Raw genomic sequence first — 24,158 nt, forward strand, 5'->3', positions numbered from 1 at the left:
ATATAAATCTATAAATTATATTTGTGCATGACTGCCTTTCGGTTGGCCTTGGTGTGCATAATTATTCTACTATATCTGACTTTCCTGCTTCTTTCTCCTTCTGCTCTGGTGAATTCTGTGAAACTAGATGTTCCTTCACGTAACAATTCTTAAACAATTGGATATTGAGGCAAAGAGGCACAGCACAGCACAGCCCTAATGGCCCAAGTGCATGCTGTGTTCTCATCTTGGGAACAATGTAATAACTGCATGACAGTAGTTCCAGATTAATGCTTGACTTGCAAAGAAACGTTAAAGAAATTATTAGAAAATGAATTAGAGCCAACATTGGGGTCTTAAGAAAGGAAAAAGTTGCTGAAGTTAGGAAATAAGTTTTACATAACATTTTAGAGTGGTTCCTGGATAAGGAAGTATAGAATATACAAAATTATATACTAGTAAAACTAAGTCAAAATACTGGGACTCTTACGAGAGTCATTGTGTGCAAGGAACAGAAAGCTAGCGGAACCACTGAGTTAAGGGTTAACTTGATTCTTTCTGGCCGCTGCCTGGCAGCTGTGCCTATGTCATTTATCATTAGAGCTTCACAGGAAAGTGCAAGTAGCTGACCTCGGAGCTTTGAGCTCTGAAATATAATAAGTTAAAAGTTAAAGCTTAATAATGATAAGTTTACAATTATTGTTATTTTGGCCACAGGCCTGGGAATAGGGGAAGCTTGAAACTTTGGAGAACAATTATAATTCTTAGTTCTTTGTGGGATGTGGTTATTCTTTTGAATTTGATTTGACATTGATTATACAATGTCTTTTTTCTACCTGTTTTTAGATTATCAATAAAAGACTGGGGCAAGAGACAGCCTAGAGAGCATGTGAAGAGTGAATGAGAGAGAGCAAATGTGAGAGGGAATGTGAGAGCGAGTGAGAGAGCACAGGAGAAGAGCATGTGAAGAGTGAGGGAAGAGAGAGTGTGAGGTGTGTATGAAGACTGTGTGAATGAAAGGGTGATGAACAGAGGTGTGCATGAGTGCGGGAGTTCGAGAAAAGAAAACCTGCAATAAAAAAAAAGCAGAGTGTGCAAGAGAATGAAGAGTATGTGCAGCCTCAAGCTGAAAGAGAGAGAGAGAGAGAGAGAGAGAGAGAGAGAGAGAGAGAGAGAGACTTTAAGTCTTGAAATTGCCTGTCAGTTTGTACCCAAAGAGTAGTCTGTGTATATTTATTATGCTCCTTCCAGATATCCCTGCTTCCAGTTGAGAATGCTGATCCCGTGTCGAGGCTGGACCCCAGCACATGAGTTACAGACAGTTATGAACTACCATGTGGGTCAAGAATAGAATCTGGATCCTCTACGAGAGCAACCAGTTTTGTTAGCTGCTGAGCCAACTCTCCAGTCCCAGAACTCTAGATTTTACGTGTGTGTGTGTGTGTGTGTGTGTGTGTGTGTGTGTGTGTGTGTGTTTATGGGCATGCGTGTGTACATGTTCATGTATGTATTTGTGTGTGTGTGTGTGTGTGTGTGTGATGAAAGTAGCAGGAGAACCATGAGGAGGAGGAAGAGGAAAAGATCTTAAAGGAGGGAAGAGGGAAGATAGAGTAATGGAATACATGCCACATGAAAGCAGAAAGGGGTACCGGCAATAGGAGTGTATTAGTATGGGGAAGTCAGGGAGAAGGGAAGGGCAATAGGAGTAAAGGGATATGTGAATGGAATGCCACAGTAAAGCCTGGTATCTGGTATGTCCACAACTTTAAAAATAGAAACAAACGTGGCTCAAAGATCCTTTCAGAGCTCTGTGTAGACACTGTGGACAGTGACACTATCAAAACATTTAGTGACTGATCTGGCAGAGGGTCTGGGATCTGAACCAATGTTGCTGTAGACTACAGATGTAATGTTATCAGACAACTAGCCAACAGGCTATCTGGGAGGGTGGGAACTGAATCCAGCACCGAGGCTTTAAAGTAGATCTCAAAGGAACCTGGGTCGGGTCCATGAAAGAACTGTCTTTTCCAGGTTCATTGTAACCATGTTCTTTTCATTCATTTGTCATTCAGTCTTCTGAGGGGAAGAGAGGCTAGCCTCTGTTAGAACCATGACCTCAGGCTCTGTGCTGAAAGCTTGACTATTTCATCCTTACGGTCTGAAGCAGAGGTTCTCACACTTTGGGTTGCAACCCCTTCATAGGCTTAACCTAAGACCATTGGAAAACAGTTATTTATATTATGACTCATAACAATAGCAAAATTAGTTAAGCAGCAACAGAAATAGTTTTGGGCCAGGAGGGAATCATCACATGAGAAAACTGTATTAAAGGACTGCAGTATCAGAGGGTGGAGAACTACTGCTCTGAAGTGTAGAATGTGACCAATTGTTTAGTATATGTGCTGCCGAAGCGAGCACAATGACCAATTGTTTATTTGCTCAGTCACTGCTTCCAGACATTGCTACTTCGGTGGTAAGCTGAACTCTCTTTGGCCCTTCTAGAAGACCAGAAGTTGGGAGGGGGTGTTGAAGCATGACCTTTCCAATGACCTGTGAAAGCTACCCTAGCTTTTCTTTGGTGCTTGATTGAAAGAATGGGTTTTAATATTTCTAATTCTGATAAGAAACAACAGAGAATGACCCCAGACTATAGGCAGGGTACAATGCCCATGGCCAATCTTTCTTGATGTTGTCCTAACTCAAGCATTTCCAGGCAATGTATTTCCAGTCAGGAGATCCAGTCTACAATAGAGCAGATGACTCTGTGAATTTTTGTTTGTTTCTATTTTGTTTTCTTTCTTTCTTTTTTTTAACTGTATCCAAGAACTCTTCTTCATCATCATCATTATTACATATATGTACATGAGTATGTTATATATGTTTTTATGACTTACTGAGTCTATTTAGCTTGGTTCACATGTATGTGTGCCCAGGGATGACCATTAGGGACTGGACAAATGATGTGGAACTTGTTCACAGAGAAAGTTGAAGTCACTTGTAGCCTGTGACTCTTCACCTGTTGGTGAGGCCATGTGGAATTTCCCTTGTCTACAGTGACGTGTCAGCTAAGGTTGTTCAAGCAACCATGTTGTTGAGAGTTCATGGGTACAGTTTCCCCATCATGCCTAGAGGACACTATGTAACAGCAGGCATCCTAAGCCCCTGACTCTTACAGTCTTTCTGCCCCCTCTTCCACAGTTTTCCCTAAGCTTCAGGTTTAAGGGCTGCACCCCAGATACATCAGATGGGGTTGGCTACCACAGTAACTTATTCCCTGAATTCTAACAGGTTGTGGATTTTTGTAATAGTCTCCATATGTTGTAAAAGCAAGCTTATTTGATGATGGTAAGAGATACATTTATCTGTGGTATAAGGATAATTATTTAGAAAACAGTAAGAAATTATATTGGTTTAGGAAGCTGCCAATTGTAGGGTCTTTTCTCCAGTCTGTGATGTTTCCAGTCATGGGTAGTTTGATAGGTTTATAATATAGGAATGAATTTTCTCCTTTTGAGTGGGCCTTAAGTCCAATTACACAACTGTCAGTTATCCCAAAGGCAAAGGCTTCACTATTGACCTTTGTGGATATCTTCCTGGTCCAGCCATGCTTGTGCTTCACAAATTTGCAGCTGTGTAGGATTATTGGTTGCTCCTTTCCCTTGAGAACTTGCCTAGCACTTTCTCACAGTATGAGACCCATTTCTCAGGGAGGAGGCTTCTAAGTTTGTTCCGGTTTCATATTGCCAAGTCCGGTGTCCACAATGTTGTGGTGTCTTGAATAATAGGTCTTACCTTCTAATTCTGGAAGGAAGTCAATGTCAATATTGATTTCCTTGAAATCTCTTGTACTCCTCTGACCAACACTAGAGAAGAGGTTTCTCATGCCTAGTACTGGAGATTTCACTAGATGATCCATGGCTTTTGGGGGAGCATTATCGACCCAAATACACAACTTCATTTAAACTATTTATCTGAATATCTATATATTGATATTATGTACAATTGAAGTATACATCATGTATGGCTCCTTATGTCTTCTCAAACACCTGTAGTGTTATTTATGCTCCTCCCTCATCCCGGTTTCCCACACAAACATCCTCTTCTTTCCCATTCCACCACCTTAGCACCTTTCCCTGCTGTTTCCATATCTAGATTCAAGGCAAGAAACCAATTCTTTAGCTTTGTGTTCATTTCTTCTGTGTACAAAAAGCACCGTGACCCTCTCCCTCTGCTGCCCTCTTTACACATTGACATACTTTTCTTTTTTCATAAAAAGCTGCAGTTTGAGACCAATATTCTCCTTACAGATTCTACTTATTGCTTATTGTTTGACACATACCTCCAAGATCTAGGCTCTGTAGAACGTTTAAAGACAGAAAGGACGATGGAAGAGAATTTATTTGATTGTTGCTTGCATGAAAAGTAATGAGATTTCTCAGCTCCCCTATATTTCTTGGAATCTCTTTGATTGCATTGTTCGAAATATTGAGGGCTTTGAGTTGAGTCATACGAGACACCTCTTCTGGAAGTCTTGTTAACTGCAAGGATGATTAACAATTATCACTTTAAAAATCCATAAATATTTGTCTCCTACATTTCCCCCTGAAAATAACTGGAAGAATAGAGTTTTGTTCCACCCTTTGCGTAAGGAGATACTTTCTTTCTGTTACAGATCTTTGTGACTCCGTATCCTGAAGGGTGGCCTTTTGTGTAGCACCCACATGTGCCCCAGTTTGATCAGTGCTGCCCAGTTAACACTGTTGCTTGGAGCCCACTTTCTTACCAGGCCAGCTCATGCCTGCCCTCCCCTCCTTTCTTGTCTCCCTAAAGCTGATGCTGCTCTGTCTGTCTTTTTCTCTTCCCTCAAGTTTTTCCAAGTAATCAGTCATATTTTTCCTCATCTCCTCACAAAGAGACTTAGAGACACCTGTCCTTACACACATTTGCACACTAAACACACACCACACAATGCACTACACCCCACACACAATACATGACCCCACACATACCACATACACCACATACATACCACATACCATCAACACACCACACACACCATACACATAACATACATACAATGCACACATACAACATACACGTATAACACACACATTATAAACACACCACCACGCACACTTACATACTCACATACAACACATACAGACCACACACATTCCTCATACATACAGACACACATACAACATACACACCCCAGACCCACACACCGCGCATACAGATGCCCCCTCTACACACACACACAGAGACCACACCAGCACAGCCACATTTAATGGGAACAGTGAAAGTCATAAAGCCAGCACAGTTGCTCCACAAAGATCCCCAAAGCTGAGTCACATGACACAATTGCTGTTGCACCGCCTTTCACTTTTGGTCTTGCTCTCCACATGTTGCATCTTGGGGGGGGTGGGGGGAGTTCCTTGGGGATATTGAACTGATTGGAAATTTCTTATCATTTATGCCTTCTTCCAGGAGTGCTGCTTCTAAGCTTCCCCAAGAATGTCCTAAGCGTACTCCTCCTCCTGCTTTTAAGATTTATCTGGCCCTACTTGAAGATATTTATTCCTTATGCCCCGGAGGTTGTGACTCCAAGACACCAGGGATCTTCTTATAAGGTTCTGACTCCAAGATGCTCTTGGAACATCTGTCCCTGTTCTTATTCGGGAACAAGATGATCAGAACAAAGTAAACTTAAAAAAGGTAAACAAGGTTCCATAGGCTCGAGGGGTTGGCAGCAAATCAGACTAACGCCATCTTCCTATTATATGCTGAGGTGATTATGTGGCACATAAGATTGGAGACTGCACGTGGCATGCCCCTCGAGGAGAAGATTCAGCCACAAAGTTAGACTGGCTGGAGTTGTCTCTACCATACACTGGGGTTTCTACTGATGGACAGAGTGGTGTGGTTAAATGACAAGAGAATGACGTATTAAGACCGCCCCCCCCCTTTCTTAGAAAAGTTAGCTTGTCTAGGACCACTGTGGTATCTTAACAAGAAACAAAAGAATACCAAGAGTAGGCATATAAATAAATCCTACAAAGATATAAAGTATAAACATTGTATTATGCCAGAAATTGAATAATAACCACAGTAGCTTTGGCATGAAGATTTTTCTTGGACCTAACAACAATTGGCACTTGGACCATTAAAAGTTGATAATACACTGCTCCTGACATGTCAATCTGCCCAGGCTGGTTTGGAGATTTTCTATTTATTGTCCTTGAAACTGCAAGAGCTGTCAGCCTGAGAATGGGCTGTCATCTTGGGAAAATAGCCTCTAGATTCTTAGTTTGGTTATGGACCTAATGAGAGAAAATAATTGGAAAAGATAACTGCTCTGTCATGATTTTTCAATGACAACTAAGGTTATGACTAAGAGGACGTTATAACATATCCCCAGGGACAAAAGCAATATGATATACGTCTTAGAACAACATGAATTGACCCCTGCCTACTGAGTTCTGTATAAATAAAGAAGCGTTCTGCCTGCCAGTGAGTCAGAATGGAATATTCCCCTAGTACCGATGCCTGACTCACTCCTTCCTCACCAACTCCTTATCTCTACTGGGGGACCTGGACATTGCTGGGGCTGAACCCCTAGCACCACACTTATACACATACCACACACACACACACACCCCACATCACAAACAAACAACACACACATACCACACACACACACACACCCCACATCACAAACAAATAACACACATACATACCACACACACACACCACACACACACACACACACACCCCACATCACAAACAAACAACACACACATACCACACACACACACACCCCACATCACAAACAAATAACACACACACATACCACACACACCACACATCATAAACAACACACACACATACCACACACACACACACCCCACATCACAAACAAATAACACACACATATACCACACACACACACACACACACCACACACACACACACCCCACATCACAAACAAACAACACACACATAACACACACACACACCCCACATCACAAACAAATAACACACACACATACCACACACACACACACACACATATCACACACACATCACAAACATACATACAACACACACATACATACATTTCACATACATCACAAGCATACATATGATACACATCAGAAACATGTACATGACACATACACAAATACCACGCAGACATATTACAAACATACACACAACACATACATACAAATATACCACACACACACACACAAGAATGAGTAGGATTAAAATATGTTATGTAAAGCAAGATTAACATCATGCATAAATATGGCTAGTGAGGAGGTGCCCAGAATGGAGAAGTGATACTTCAGAGTTATATGTGAGTAAGCAAGACCATGTAAGACTTTCGAGCTCATACAGTAGGAATAAGATCAACAGAAATTCGCTCAGCTGTTCTGGCCCAAACTCCTCTCCAAGCTGACTGATTCAAACTGGCTTCTCTCTCAGCCTCTGGCTTTCTGCTCTGCCTGGCCTCACACTCACTCTGGCAATCTGTTCTAATCTGGCTCCTTCTCACTCTCTGACTCATTCAGTCTTCACTGTGTCTAGCTTGTTCTCTCTTCAACCTGTCTCTGTAACCCCACCCCCACCCCACAGAAAACCACCTCAGAAAACCACCTCTTGTCTATCTTTCTCTCTGCACTGCCCTCTTAAGTAGCTTCCCTTGCCTTTCCTCATGAGAGTTAGGCATATCTTATTCTGTCAAACCTTTCTCTGATTCATTACTTTGTCTGCCACTCAGTTAGATGTCACTTTCAAACATGGGTGCTTGCTTCTACAAACTAACTGGTAAAGTTCACTGTTTGGGAATCTATGGTGTGTCCTAAGGTCATGTCTCTAGGCTAGCCAGAGGGATTTAACGTGTGTGCTAAGGGCTGATCCACACCACAACTAGAAACAAGTATTTTTAGTAAATCACATGATCTTGGGGTTCACAGCATGATCGCATCCTGCAGCAAACATGCTTGGCTAAGGATTCTTTAAATATTTGCTCAGTGTTTATGAGAGGGAGAGAGCACTCTGAGATGACAGAGAAACTGTTGAAAGACTCCGGCTGAGCAACCATCACTTTGCCCAGTGGAAGCTCTGTGACTAATCAGGTTCATCTTTTCCAGACGGTTGGTTATTGATCAGCTATTAGAAAAACTAATCCTTTAGGTGTTCCATATCCATTCTACCCAAGTGAGATTTTCAATCACATTGGACATTCTTCTGAACAGAGATTCTTATAGATAATATTTCCCCATTTTAAAGACTTTTGAAATGATCTTGTAAAATCTTTAACTAGGGCTTTGGCAGCCTCTTCAAAATCATGAATTCCCTCCTCCCTTCCTACCTCTCGCTTCCTTCTTCTCTGCTTTCTTTCTTCCTTCCCTTCCCCTTTGGACAGAGTCTCCCTCTGGATCCCCGGTCAGGAGTCAACTCACTACGCTCCTACCTCAGCCTCATGAGTGTTGGGATCATAGTCATGCACCACCATGCCAAATATAACACATAAACAACAGTCCCCAAAGGACTGGAGATTTGGCTCCACAGTTAAGAGCACTTGCTGCTCTTGTGAGGGACTCAAGCTAGTTCTTGGCACCCACATGGCAATCACAAGCTACTCTAGTTCTGGAAGATCAAACATTCTCTTCTGGCTTCCATGGGAACCAGGCAGGCATGCAACACACACACATACATCAAAGCAAAATAATCACATAAATAAAAATAGGCATTACAAAAAGAGAATTGTCATCTGGAATGAAGTCTGATGACTGTGACAAAGCGTGATAAAACAGGAAAATAGGTCAGAGAGCACCATCCAGGCAGCTGCTGTAGTAAACGAGGCGTGAAACAAGCGTTGATCATGGGCAAGAGCAGAGAAAGTAACATCGGGAGTTTCAGGGAAAGTTGCCAACTGTAAACTAGAGTGCTAGGGATTATGTGTGTGACGAGAGATTTTGATGAGGTCAAAGAACGAGTTAGTGAAAACGAGAATGTTAGGGACATAGTCCAGAGGAGTCACAGGACACAGGAAGAAAATCAATGTACTTCCAGTAAATAAGTCAAATTAGCTGGTAACTAATTGTATTACAGAACCAGAATGTGTATTTTAGTTCAAACACAGCTTTATTAGAACTTGTCTCATTCTTCATTCCATTGTTAAGGCTGCATACCACTCGTCTAGCATATTTACTGAAAATGTATTACCCAGTAGGTGTTACATTATAAAGGCCATGTAAGTTTGTAACTGCAGTCATAGATCATATAGATATTTTTTGAGCATGAACAGGTTTAAGAACAGGTTTTTGAATAAATGGTTTAGCATTAAAGATAGTCAGATGATAGCTGTTGTTATTGAGATCTAAGAATATATCAATAATTGTCTTTCATTTTTAAAATGTAAATAGTATTTCCAAGACTTGAGGTATAATTTAGTAGTAGAGCCCTTACCTACCTTGTGTGAGGTTTGGGCTTCGTACCTAGCACAATAAACAAACAAATCAATAATCATCAATTTTTAGAAGTAATTTTCAAAGAAAACAGCTTGAAATATGAAAAATGCACTTATGAAGAAATTTATTAAAGCACCATCATAAAAATTTCTAATCTTTGGCAGAGGATTAGTTACATAAACCATGTATTTATAATAAAACTTTTTGGGAAGATTTATAGGTTGATGTCAATATGCAGGTGAGGGGTGGCCATGATTGTACAGTAAAAGAATAAGACAGGGACAAAGCTTTTGGAAGGCAGGAGAGAAGGGGAATGAAGGAGAATCAAGACGGAGACTGAGAAAGATGACCTAGATCAGGGTGGTCTTGAATTGCCAAGGTAGGCAAATTCATTTTATTTAGGTGGGTGGTTTATATCCTTATCAGTTGGTTGTAAGTTTATTGTGTTGATGTAATGCTAGGGCCAGAGAGTTCCTGGCAGGACAGGGCTGACCAGGGGGACTAGCAAAGAGAGACCGCTGGGGGTAGAAGATGGCCAGGCTAACGTGGCATGGTGCCACACTGGAACCAGCTGCCGCTAAGATAAATTAATGTTAGTTCTATATGGTGCTCCAGTGCCAGAACTAGTGTGGGAGAGAGGCAGTCAGGACAGATACTAATCAGAGATAAATTAATGTTAGTTCTATATGGCCCTATGGTGCCAGAACTAATACCAGGGAGCGATTGCCTGGGTCCAAGAGTACCAGGGGACCAGTATGGAGCAGTGACGTGCAGGAACTGGTCGCACCTATTTTTTATTTTTACCACAAAACCTATTATGTCCTATGAAAGAGAAATGCTTGTGTAGAATAACATTTTAAATTGAACTTATAGTATTTTTATAACTGCTTATAAACATTCATAAGAAAGAGATTAAAAATATATTAAAGAAGTCACAAAGAGAGACAACCCTGGACATAGAAAACCTAGGAAAGAGATCAGGAATCATAGATATAAGCATCACCAGCAGAATAAAAGAGAGAGAAGAGAGAATCTCAGGGGCAGGAGAGGCAATAGAAAACATTGACACAATAGTCAAAGGAAAGGTAAAATGCAAAAACCTCCTAATCCAAAACAAATAGGAAATACAAAACACAATGAAAAGACAAAACCTATGGCCAATAGGTATAGAAGAGAGCAAGGATTCCCAATTTACGGGATAAGTAAATATCCTCATCAATATCACAGAAGAAAACTCCCCTAACCTAAAGAAAGAGATGCCCATAAACATTCAAGAAGCCTACAGAACTCCAAATAGATTGGACCAGAAAAGAAATTCCTCCAATCACATAATAGTCAAAACACCAAATGCACAAAACAAAGAAAATATTAAAAGCAGTAGGGGGAAAGGTCAAGTAACATATAAAAGCAGACCTATCAGAATTACACCAGACTTCTCACCAGAGAGTATGAAAGCCAGAAGGTCCTGTGCAGATGTCATAAAGACCCTAAGAGAACACAAATGGGGGTTGGGGATTTAGCTCAGCGGTAGAGCACTTGTCTAGCAAGCGCAAGGCCCTGGGTTCGGTCCCCAGCTCCGAAAAGAGAGAGAGAGAGAGAGAGAGAGAGAGAGAGAGAGAGAGAGAGAGAGAGAGAGAGAGAACACAAATGCCAGCCCAGGCTACTATATTCAGCAAAACTCTCAATTACCATGAATGGAGAAACCAAGACATTCCATGACAAAACCAAATTTACACTTATCTTTCCACAATGCAGCCCTACAAAGGATTCCCAACACAAGGAGGGAAACAACACCCTAGAGAAGGCAAGAAAGTAATACTCTTGAAACAAACCCAAAAGAAGATAGCCAAACAAACATAATCCCACCTCTAACAGCACATACAACAGGAAACAACAATCACTATTCTTTAATATCTCTTAAACAAACAAACAGGTCAAATGGGTACAAGTTGGAAAGGAAGATATCAAAATATCACTATTTGCAGATGATATACTAATATACTTATGTGACCCCAAAAATTCCACCAGAGAACTCCTACAACTGATAGACAACTTCAGCAAAGTGGCTGGATATAAAATTAACTCAAACAAATCAGAAGCCTTCCTCTACTCAGAGGATAAACAGGATGAGAACGAAATTAGGTAAATGATATTCTTCACAGTACTCACAAATAATATAAAATACCTTGATATGACTCTAACCAAGCAAGCGAAAGACCTGTATGATAAGAACTTCAAGTCTCTGAAGAAAGAAATTGAAGATCTCAGAAGAAGGAAAGATCTCCCATGCTTATTGATTGGCAGGATTAATATAATAAAAATGGCCACTTTGCCAAAAGCAATCTACAGATTCAATGCAATCCCCATCAAAATTCCAACTCAATTATTCATAGAGTTAGAAAGAGCCATTTGTAAATTCATCTGGAATAACAAAAAACCCAGGATAGCAAAAACTACCCTCAACAATAAAAGAATCTGTGGGGGAACCACCATCCCTGACCTCAAGCAATTATTACAGAGCAATCATGATAAAAACTTCATGGTATTAGTACAGAGACAGGCAGGTAGATCAATGGAATAGAATTGAAGACCCAGAAATGAATCCACACACCTATGGTCACTTGATCTTTGACAAAGGAGCTAAAACCATCCAATGGAAAAAAGATAGCATTTTCAACAAATGGTGCTGGTTCAACTGGAAGTCAGCATGTAGAAGAATGCAAATTGACCCATTCTATTCTCCTTGTGCAAAACTCAAGTCATAGTGGATCAAAGACCTCCACATAAAACCATATACATTTAAACTAATAGAGAATGTGAGGAAGAGCCTCAAACACATAGACACAGGGGAAATTTTCCTGAACAGAACACCAATGGCTTATGCTCTAAGATCAAGAATCTACAAAAGGGACCTCATAAAATTTCAAAGCTTTTGTAAGGCAAAGGACAAAGTGTCAACCAACAGATTGGGCAAAGATCTTTACCAATTCTACATCCAACAGAGGGCTAATATCTACTATATAAAGAACTCAAGAAGTTAGACTCCAGAGAACCAAATAATCCTTTTAAAAATTGGGGTACAAAACTTAACAAAGAACTCTCAACTGAGGAATGGCTGAAAAGCACCTAAAGAAATGTTCAATATCCTTAGTTATCAGGAGAATGAAAATCAAAATAACCCTGAGATTCCACCTCACACCAGTCAGAATGGCTAAGATCAAAAGCTCAGGTGACAGCAGATGCTGGTGAGGATGTGGAGAAAGAGGAACACTCCTCCATTGTTGGTGGGATTGCATACTGGTACAACCACTCTGGAAATCAGTCTGGAGGTTCCTCAGAAAATTGGACATTGAACTGCCTGAGGATCCAGCTATACCTCTCTTGGGCATATACCCAAAAGATGCCCCAACATATAAAAAAGACACATGCTCCACTATGTTCATCGCAGCCTTATTTATAATAGCCAGAAGCTGGAAAGAACCCAGATGCCCTTCAACAGAGGAATGGATACAGAAAATTTGGTACACTAACATTATGGAGTACTACTCAGCCATTAAAAACAATGACTTCATGAAATTCTTAGGCAAATGGATGGAACTAGAAAAGATCATCCTGCGTGAGGTGACCCAATCACAATAGAACACACATGGTATGTAGTCACTGATAAGTGAATATTAGCCCCAAAGCTTGGAATATCCAAGATCCAATTCACAGACCATAAGAAGCTCATGAAGAATGAAGACCAAAGTGTAGATGCTTTAGTCCTTCTAAAAAAGGTGGGACAAAATACTCACAGGAGGAAATACACGAACAATGAGTGGAGCAGAGACTGAAGTAGAGGCCACCAAGAGGCTGCCCCTCCTGGGAATCCATCCCATCTGCAGCCACCAGACTCAGTCACTGTGCTGATGCCAAGAAGTGCTTGCTGACAGCAACCTGATATGGGTGTCTCCTGAGAGGCTCTGCCAGAGCCCTACTGATACAGATGAGGATGGTTGCAGCTAACCAGCAGACTGAGCACAGGGCCCCAATGGAGGAGTTAGAGAAAGGACTGAAGGAGCTGAAGGGGTTTGCAACCTCATAGGAAGAGCAACAATATCAACCAACCAGACTATCCAGAGCTCTCAGGGACTAAAGCAACCAACCAAAGAGTATACATGGAGGGATCCATGGCTCCAGTAGTATATGTAGCAGAGGATGGCTTTGTCTGGCATCAATAGGAGAAGCCCTTGGTCCTGTGAAGGCTTGTTTCCCCAATGTAGGGGAATCCCAGGGTGTTGAGGTGGGAGTGGGTGGGTGGGAGTGGGAACATCTTCATAGAAGAAGGGAGAGGGGGTAAGGGAGCGGGAAATGTAAATACATAAAATATTCAATAAAAAGGAAAATAAGTCTTATACAGATAAAACTAGTCAATCTGTTATTTTTTGTCCTTAAACCTACAATAAATTGTCCATCCCCAATTTAGGACCCTTAGTTACTAGATAGTGGCACAATGTGAAATTTGTTCCAAACCTATTTTCTTTCCTTAGTGCAATTAGTGCATGGCCCATGAAGTTTTACAGAGCTCTATTTGCAGCTTTTAGTCTACGTGGAGTTTGAAATTACTTGTATGGACTTAGGATTTCTATACATTTATTACCAGGAATTTTGATAAAATCAATTCTTCTATACAGCATTACTACATGAAAGTATGTCTTCATATTGATTCTTCAGGGAATCTGGCCAGTAGGCAGGAATTTCTGATGCCCAGGAATAATTAGGCTATAATAGTGGCAGGAAAGGCATTATCGGCAGCTGGAAGAAATCCTGGGATAAAGTCTCTGGGGACATTGCCTCCAGAGCACACCCATCAAAGCCATGTAAAACGGTGGGCCATCTCCAGAAAATTCATTTGTTTGCCACAGTCTTTCTTAAATGGCTTCTGATATCCAGGGCTTCATACTGAGACCCTGCCTAAGCAACAATAGCAGCAGCAGCAGCAGCAGCAAAAATGGAGCACAACTGAAGACACATCTGGCTTCTGGCTTCATGCATCCATGTGTACCCATATGCACCCACATGCATCCTCCATACACACATCCATAGAAATGCGGACACACATACACACACACACACACACACACACACACACACACACACACACACACAATTTGAAAAGTCTCCCAACGAACCAAGTAGAAAGTAATCCACACAATTTCCTTTGCTTCGCCTTGCATCTCCGTGAAATGTCCTGTAAAGCTTTTGCGTAGGGTGCCGGGTCTCTAAGCTATGTTTTAAAAATACAGGACAAGCCGCCTGTTTAAAATACACATATAAGCAGTTGCATGTTGTTAGTCAGGGTTACGACTGCTGTGATTCAACACTATGACCAAAAGCAACCCGGGAAGGAAAGGGTTTATACTTCACTCACAGTTCATCTTTAAAAGAACTGAGAGTGGGAACGCAAGCAAGCGTGGCAGGAACTTGGGGCAGGATGCAGAGGCCATGCTCACTGGCTTGGTCCTCTTGGTGTTCTTAGTCTGCTTTCTTTTTCTTTTTCTTTTTTTTTTTTTCGGAGCTGGGGACCGAGTCTGCTTTCTTATAGAACCCGGGACCACCAGCCCAGACCGGAGCCCCAACCCCCACACACAATGGGCTGGACCTTCCCCCATCAATCACTAACTGAGACAATACCCGACAGGCTTGCCTACAGCCTGATCTTAGTGTAGACATTTTCTCAATTGAGGCTGCCTCCTCTCTAATGATTCTAGCTTGTGTCAAGTTGACATAAAACTAGCCAGGACACATGTACACTGTTCCTCAGGTTGAGATTCCCCTAGTTTCCCTCCCCTCCACACTGAAAAAAGAAGTCTTACCTTTTTCCCACTTATCTGACTTATATTCAGGTCCTCCAGAGTTTGAAGTTGGCACAGTTCAGCAGGAAAATGTGTGAAATTATTGTTTGACAAGTTTAACTTCTGGATCTTTTTCAGTTTGGATATTTCTGAAGGTATCTTATGTAATTGATTTTCTGAAATATCAAGCAGTTGCAAGTTTTTTAAAGAACACAGTTCCTTTGGGAAAATCTCGAACTTATTATCAGACAGAATGAGAACATGGAGTGATAACATAGCAGAGATACAGTGAGGAATTTTCCTTATTTGATTTTTAGCAAGATCCAGGTATTCAAGATTAGTGAGAGAACATAAATGTTCTGAAAATATGGTGATCTTGTTTTTATTCAACTCTAAATGAAGCAGCTGCTTACTGAATGACAAATCCACAGGGATTTCTGAAATATAATTTCCATTAAAACTCAAGTAGTCAAGTGACTGTAAGGCACACAACCCCACTGGGAAATACATTATGTTGTTATAATTCAATTCAACTCTGGTTATTTCTTTGCAGTTTTTTATTTCAATAGGAACATGTGTGATTTGATTGCCTGAAAACTCTAGGCTGTGTATCTTGCTAAGATGTGAGATTTCTTCAGCCATTTTTATCATTTTATTTCTGTTTGCATGGAGTTGTCTCAGATTTTTAAGCTTTCGGATTTTCTTAGGAAGTTCTTCTAAATTATTATCACTGAGAGTAAGAGATTCCAAGTTTACGCAGTGGGAAATTTTCTTTGGTAAGCTTTGCAATAAATTGTTATCAAGGTTGAGCAGCCTGAGTTCCTTGAAATTCTCAATTTTGGGTGAAATGGCTTCCAATTTATTGTCAGCTAGATGAAGTTCTTTTATTTTGAGCAACTGAAATATCTCCACAGCCAAAAAAGTAAGTTTATTGTGATTCATTAAAAGGTTTTCTAAATTTTTCAGTTCCCTAACTTCTTTTGGCAAACTGCCTATCATGTTTCCAGTAAGGTTTAGGGAAACGAGTTTTGGAAGGAAGCATAGCGATTTAGAAAATATTGTTAATTGGTTATATTCCAGATTGAGAGTTTTCAAATTTTTCAAACCACACAAAGAGTCTGGTATATGTGTTAACCTATTTTTACCCAAACTTAAAGTTTCCAAATATCTAAGATTTTCTAAGCCAGAAGGTAAAGATTCAATATGATTACTATTTAAGAAGAGTTGCCTCATATTCCCCAGTTGTAATAGTTCTTTAGGGATATGTGATATCTCGTTGTAACTGGCATTTAGTACCTTTAAATTGTGAAACAACTGAATTTCCTGGGGAATCGATGACAATCCATTTTCTTGCAAGGACAGAGTTTCAAGTCCTAGCAGATCACCTGGATCTGCCCCTTGGAAAGTTTTTATTTGATTCTTATCTAAATATAAATATTTTACATATTTGACTTTAACAATGTCTACAGGGAATTCTTGTAAACCCTTGGCATCAAGATGAACTGTAAAGGTATCAGACTCCATGTCAAATCCTTTGTGGTGTCCATTAAAGGTTCGTCCTCTAAATTTCCTCCCAATTGGGAATTTGACTGGGTGATATTCTTCAGCCTCGTTAGTCTCTGATGACTCAGAGCTCTGCGGACTTTCTGAGTTTGACAGTGGGATGACCTCTTCTATGTTAGTGTCCGAAAATGGAATTTCTATGTTTGTCTCTTCATTTCCATTAAGCTGGCTTGTGGAGGAAGCTGATGGCTGTTCTGTGTTCTCTGAAGAATTTGATTCATAAATCTGGTTGAAATCTGTATTTCCAGAGTGAGGTGAGGTTTCATTCGAGGGATCTGATATTTCATCAATAAATTCAGGCTCCTCCAGTGACTCAGATCTAGTGAGTCCTTCAGGCTCCACATTACTCCCATCTTCAGACATCTTATTTACGGGTAACTCTTGTACGAACAGATTATAACTTTACTTTTTCGTGTGTTTTTCCCCTTTGAACCTACAAGACAAATATAGAAGTATGATGATGTTGAAGTTACACACGCAAGGCTAACTGCAGATCTTTACCTCTTCCTCAGCCACTTCAAATCCAGCTGTGGCCACCGTCGGCCCACCTGCCCCATCTCCAGTGGACCTCAGACATCTTCCTCTCCTCAGTTCCCTCCTCCTATTCATGGCTTTATCCCAGACCCCCAACCGCAGCAGGCACTCACCGGAACCTCCAGGAAAACAGATAGGCTAACTTCACCTCTCCCTCCACTTCTCTGAGTCCAACCCCCCAGTGTCATGACTAACTCTGTAACAAATCTTCTATTGTGCCTCTCCTTGCTCTCTGACTTCATTCACAGGGAACTAAACATATCCCCGTTGAACACCCTGACCTTTTCTGTCCTCTAAACCCTCTCAGCACTGCCCCTAGTCCACTATCTCGATTCTTCACTATTAGCTCCCAATACCCAGAAACGCATTTTACCTGGACCCCCAAAAGCTGGGATTTCTTAAGAATTTCCTACCAGGCAGCATGCATAGTGAGAGCCTATCTTAAAAAGAGAAAGAGAGCTGGGTCAGGATCCTTCTGGTTTCTGTCTGGTCAGCCCGGAGCTGACCCTGTGCCACAGCTCTCTGGATCCAAATCCTGCCCGGAAAGAGCTGGTCTCCCAGGAGTGCTGACACACAGGCTTACAGGAGGGTCAAGCCACTGTCAGAGACAGCAAGACCAGCTAACACCAGAGATAACCAGATGGCGAGAGGCAAGTGCAGGAACCTAAGCAACAGAAATCAAGACCGCTTGGCATCATCAGAGCCCAGTTCTCCCACCAAAGCAAATACTGGATATCCCAACACACTGGAAAAGCAAGATTTGGATTTAAAATCACATCTCATGATGATGTTAGAAGACTTTAAGGACATACATAACTCCCTTAAAGAAATACAGAACTATACAGGTAAACAAGTAGAACCAAATTTACACAGTATCTTTCCACAAATCCAGCCCTACTAAGTATAATAGATGGAAAACTCCAACACAAGGAGGGACAAGAAAGAGAGAGAGGGAGAGGGAGAGGGAGAGGGAGAGAGAGAGAGAGAGAGAGAGAGAGAGAGAGAGAGAGCGCTCATCATAGCGTGTTGAAAGACTCTTTGGGATTGATTAGAATCAAGAATCAAGAATGAATGATGTCATCAGTCCCACTGTTTATAACACAGCATTGATTTTTTTTTCTTATCATTTATTTATTTACTTTTGAGATGGAGGCTCACTATGCAGTCCTGGCTCGTCTAGCACTCAGTATTAAGAACAGCTTGTCCTTAAGCTTACAGAGTTTCAAAGTCATGTGTCATCATCATGCACAGCTTTTCGGCCGGACAGAGTGTTTACATGAGATATTAGGCTAACATACAAATTAGTGGGTTTTATGATAACGTTTTCACATATTCGTTCTTTGAGATAGAATCTCATGTATGCCAGGCTGTCCTTGAACTGTGTAGCTGAGAACACCCTTGTACTTCTGATTCTCCTGCCTCTGCCTCCTGAGAACTTGGATCATAGGCATAAGCTACCGCTTCTGATTTCCATGGAGGTAGAGATGAACCTCGGGGATTTTCTGTATGCTGGGCAAGCCACTCTGCTGACTGAGTGCATCACAGCTCCATGTACTTTGTTCTCACTCACGCTCTTTCCTTTTCTCCTACCCCCTTTACTCTTTTGCAGCCTCTGCCTACCTTGAACCCCTCCTCTGCTCCCATGTTACATGTATCGCATTACCTCCTCTCTCTGCTTGCTTTTCTCTTCTTCATCCTTCGAATTCTCATCCTTCCCCCTGTGGCTGTCTTTCTGATTTCACGACCTGCACTTACACACATATGTTTACACACACATGCAGATTAAGGGTCAAGAATCTATAGGTGATTCTGGATTATCACACAACTTAATGTTTTGCTTTTACCTCCATTTTCCTGGAAATGTTATGATTTCATTTTCATATGGTGGGATCAAAGTCCATTGTCTATAGAAACCATGTTTTATTTGCCCATTCATGCACTGATAGACAGGTAAGCTGTTTCTGTTTCTTAGTTAATGTAAGCATTGTAACAGTAAGCCTGGATATGTTTATTGGTTACTGGATGGAAGGTGTGTCTTCATAGGAGTTCAGAGTCTGGTCTGCCCTTCCCTCGAGACCCCTTTATCTCATTTGGTGGATTGTTTTCTTTGCTGTGCAGTAGCTTTAAACTATAGACCAATTACTCTAATTGACGTATACATAGAAATTCTCAATAAAGTAAATTCACGAGTTTATAAACTAACTTCAAGAATACTGTAAGAACATTTACGCCGTGGCTGAACTGATTTTATCCGAGGGAGGCAAGATTAGGTCATCAGAATACAAACCAATAAATGTAGTAAACAGATTGGAGGATAGGTATTTACACGGTCATCTCAGTAGATCCAAAAAATCCATTTGACAAAGTTTAGTGTTGCCATGGTAAAAACTATTCCCAAAGGAACTGAGAATAGCGATTACCTTATCTTCTTGCTGTGACAAAAAGCAAAGTAAATGAGGAAGTGTATGTTTTGCCTTGTAATTCCAGGGCATGCAAGAGTGTTACAGGAAATCAGGACAGCACGAGCAGGGAGCAGCTAGCCACAGTGCCTCCACAGTCAGGGAGTGGAGAAAGAACAAGTAAGGGTAGGCCATAAGAACTCAAGGGTCCTCCCTGGTTTCCACCTTTCCTCCAAAAAGGCTCCACCCTCTAAATGTTCTACAACCTTCCCCAACACTGCCGCAGCCAGTGACCAACTGTTCAAACACAATAGCTTAAGGGGACATTCTATATTCATGCTACAACAAAAAGGAACTTAAGCTTGATAAAGCACACACACACATTGATTTTGATATATATTATACATGTGTGTGTGTGTGTGTGTGTGTGTGTGTGTGTGTGTGTGTGTAGCTAACATACAAAGCGGGGAAAATACTACAGATATCTCCTGTCTTAACATGTTACTTGAAGTGTTATGATCAGTAAGTCTATAGCGAGGGTTGAAAAAAATACAATTTTCCAAGATAAGATTTAGATGGCTTGACGGGGAAGAGGATTTCGATTGCTGGAATGAATCACCATGACCCAAAGCAAGTTTGGGAGGAAGGGGTTCACTTTCATGTCACTGTTCGTAGAAGGAAGTCAGGACAGGAACTCAAACAGGACAGGAACCTGGAGGCAGAGCTGACGCAGGGGCCATGGAGGGAAGCTGCTTACTGGCTTGCTCTCCGTGGCTTCTCAGTCTGCTTTCTTATAGAGCCTGGAACTTCTGTCCTAGAGGTTTCCCCACCCACAGTGGGCCAAGTGTCTCCCCACCAGTCACTAATTAAACTTTCCTACAGGCTGGCCTATGGCTGGACATTATGGAGGCGTCTTCTCAACGGAGGCTCTCTACTCTCCAACGACTCTAGCTTGTGTCAAGTCCACATAAAACTTGACGGCAGAGCACTTACACTTTTAGAAGCTAAATTATCCCTACCTGCAGATTTAAAAGACCCTAAAAAAGACAGTACCAGAAAAATAAATAAAAATTTCTGTATCTGTATAATTAGCTTGCTACGGAAAAAAAAAAAAAACAGGAAAACAATCAATTCATAATCAGTTCAAAACTACCAAGAGTAATGTTAACGAAGGAAGTAAAAGACCTCTATAATGTTATTTACTTATTTATATTTAAACAAGGCCTTCTTATGTAGCACCAGACTAGTCTTAAATTTATGATCCTCCTCTCTCTTCCTGAAAGTTTGAATTTGTAGAAATATAACAACACACTTGGCTATATTTTGCACTTTTTTTAAACTGAAAAAAAGTTGTTTTTGCAGGACTTCACACAAGTTAGGCAAGCAATCTGCCACTGAGCTATATCCTCTGACCTTCAGAACTCTGAGCTTCTCATAGAGCGCCACTGTCATTGAACAGGGCTGTTTTCCTGAGAGGGAGACTTTACTAACTCATAATCATATTGCATGGGTGGTGATATGGGAAGTTAAATATGTCTAAATGTTTTAAAAAAGCTTTTTTTTTTTTCTTAACAAGGTTCCATAGACTAAAGAAGATCCGCTCGAACCCGGTATCTTGAGACAAATTTACAGAGATGAGGGCAGAGTAAGATCAAGATGGCTTTCTCATGACCCCAGCCAAAGGCACCCAACAACTCCGTGGGTGGGGCAATCACCAATGCTTTCTGATGCGCTTGGAATAGGAGTGTGAGGAAATGCTTCCTGGGAGTTCTATTCCCTTTTTGTTAAGTTTCTATTAACGACACATCTTAATTGTTATAACCTTCCAACGAGTCTTGTATCTGGTGCAGCAACTGTGCTCCCTCTAACTTTCACTTCAAAGTGATGATGGTCATTCCCAAGTCTTTACGCTTCCACACGCAATTCAAAATCAGTGTGTGGAGCTTCACAGAACTTCCTGCTTGGGTCTCATAGAGTTGACCGCTGAAGGCCAGAGTTTAAGAAGTCAGGTGTTTGGCTGCCTTCATGCAGAAAAGCTCACCTCTGTGATTTAAATATAACACGAAGATCTACTGGGTTATTTTGAGACTAGATTTTTTTTCCTGTAGCCTATGTTGATGTAAACCGGTGAGCTTTCCCTTCTTCACCCTCCCTGCCTGGGGACCTTGTATCATCACACCCCACCTTAATCTGAACCAACGGGAAACTCAAGGTATTATGTATATTTACATTGTGGCACACAGAGCGTTTTTAAAATCCAAAGCTTTTTGTTTTGTTTTGTTTCGTTTTCTTTTTTAAAAACAATGAGAACTGCAGGTTCTCAGAGTGAGGATAAGTGAGCCAGAGACCAGAGCTTCCTTTCTGCGACCCAACGTCACATGTCCCAGTCTTAACCGGTGACTGTCACCAGGAACCGGAAGAATGCTTTTTCAATCCAGCCATGGTTCAGCCTAAGCCTGAGGTAGCATCTGCCGCCTCTAAATCACAAATGCTGTAGACTCCATAGTGTAGAGCAGTGGTCCCAGCCTTCCTAATGCACCCCTTTACTATACAGTTCCTCATGTTGTGGTGACTCTCGACTATGACACTTTTTTTGAGGCCACTTCATAACTAATTTTGCTACTGCTATGAATTTTAATGTAAACAACGGTGTTTCCCAGTGGTCTTAGGTGACCTCTGTGAAAGGTTCATCTGACCCCCAAAGGATCCCAACCCATAGGTTGAGAATCACTGGTTTAGAGGGATAGGATCCCCCAAAGGAAAATTAGGTTTTGGAAAAGCAAATAAGATGTCGCCTGCAGCTTCTTACAAGTAATGGTTGGCGATCTCACATGCTTTTCCCCCAGGGAGAGGGGGATGACACTGAGACCTTAATATATGGTGTTTCCCAATAAGGTAAACCTTGGCAACGTGTACCTACTCCACTGGAAATTAAGTAAAATTAAGGCAGCTCCTTAGACATAGCCATATTTCCAGTGACTTCCTTACTGAGTAGTGTAGACTGTTAACATTTTCATTAGAGTAGTGAGCCACGTTATTTGAAAACAAGTGTCTGAAACCCACGTTTTACTGGCCACAAAGTATTCCACCGAAGGAGTCACCATCGTTTACCCAGAGAGATGGCTTGGCTAGTAAAGGCGTTTGCTGCCAAGGCTGACAACCGGAGTTTGATGCCTGGGACCCGCACGGTGGAAAAAGTCAAAGATGACTCCAGCAACTTGTCCTCTGCCCTCCGCGTGTGAGTCCTCTTTCCCCGTGCACCACCGGCCTTCCCCGCACAGCGCACATATACTCTCCCCCATAAATGTTGTAAAGCCTGAAATATATAGCTAAAGGACACTCTAAAAATGTATTTGAGAAAAATCTCCGTTCTCGTGGGGATTGAGTCCTATTTAAAAACACATTGCCAATTAGATAAGCAAAAACGAAATCAAACTATTTTTAAACAAGTAATAGTAAAGTTGAAGACACGCGGTAATTTGTTACCTATCTGAACGATGTGGACATCCAAGTAACTACAAGACTTTAGTGACATTAACAAATTGCTTCGACCGGTGTGGGGAGAAGATCGCTGAGCTTTGGCGGCTAAAGCAGCACGGGACAGAACGCAAACACTAGGAGCTGTGGGCCGGGGGCGTGAAGGTGCTGGTGCTGCGAGGGGATGGAGGCAAGTAAAGAACTTAGCAGTCCTTAGATCAGTCTCGCAGAGCCTCCCTGTGGCGCTCGGAAGCCTGCAGGAGGCGAGCCCGCGAGGCGAATGTCCGTGATTGTGGCGATGGAGGTTGCGCAGGCTCAGTTGTGTCCCGCCTCCCTCTGGCGTTTATGAGCTCGCTTTGGTCGCAAGGCGGGGTACTAGGTGGGCCCTGCTGTCATTCGACCGCTCAGCAACCATCTCTGGTCAGCTGTGGGGCAGTTTGCTGGTTGACTGTCCTCTCCTTGGGAGATCTTGCAGCTCTGGAGATCTGGTTTAGGTGATCTGAGGTGAGCGGCAGGTCAGCATGTTACTTATTTAGTAGTTTTCTTTGACTAGACATTAAAGTGAATTTGGGCACTTACGCATTTCTATTACGCCTTTGTTTTGTTTTGTTTTTAAGTTTTCCAATTAGTACAAAAGCTTCTTCTTTTTAAAAAATGTGTTTAAAATTTATGTATAGACTCTATGATCCAACTGAATTTTGATAAATGCTATTCCAACCATCAGAACATTCTTCCCTTTCCCCCATATTCTTTACACTTCTCGTTTATGTTCCCACGTTAACCCACACCCATCCTTTTTACATCTAGTAACTGCTATATACTTTCTGCCCTGCAGTTTTATCTTTCCCCCAGTGTTCCCTAAAAGGAATGCTTACTGTATAACCTTTTGAGTCTGG

General features: G+C 41.5%; 1 protein-coding gene and 1 long non-coding RNA gene across 4 annotated transcripts in view; one reads left to right on the top strand and one right to left on the bottom strand.

Annotated features, from left to right (window-relative positions):
* Lrrd1 (leucine-rich repeats and death domain containing 1) overlaps positions 1 to 23,496 on the bottom strand; it is a 28,130-nt gene extending 4,634 nt beyond the window's left edge. The window contains exons 1-3 of one of the 2 annotated variants that reach the window (XM_216085.10): positions 23,272 to 23,496; positions 15,311 to 17,285; positions 4,319 to 4,517 (exon numbers count right to left, since the gene is read on the bottom strand). In XM_216085.10, coding sequence (XP_216085.3) covers positions 4,319 to 4,517; positions 15,311 to 17,215 — 2,104 coding nt within the window. In that variant the 5' untranslated portion in view covers positions 17,216 to 17,285; positions 23,272 to 23,496. Of the gene's footprint in view, positions 1 to 4,318; positions 4,518 to 8,353; positions 8,619 to 15,310; positions 17,286 to 23,271 lie in introns of those variants that run through there. The other variant, XM_039108581.2, reaches the window with a different exon arrangement.
* A 141-nt stretch (positions 23,497 to 23,637) lies between these two features.
* Positions 23,638 to 24,158, top strand: part of LOC134486560 (uncharacterized) — a 29,150-nt gene continuing 28,629 nt past the window's right edge. Inside the window, exon 1 of one of the 2 annotated variants that reach the window (XR_010065761.1) lies at positions 23,638 to 23,766. This is a non-coding gene — a long non-coding RNA (uncharacterized LOC134486560). The remainder of the gene's footprint in view (positions 23,767 to 24,158) is intronic. The other variant, XR_010065760.1, reaches the window with a different exon arrangement.

The sequence above is a fragment of the Rattus norvegicus genome, chromosome 4 (assembly GCF_036323735.1).
Source record: "Rattus norvegicus strain BN/NHsdMcwi chromosome 4, GRCr8, whole genome shotgun sequence".
NCBI classification, from domain to species: Eukaryota; Metazoa; Chordata; class Mammalia; order Rodentia; family Muridae; genus Rattus; species Rattus norvegicus.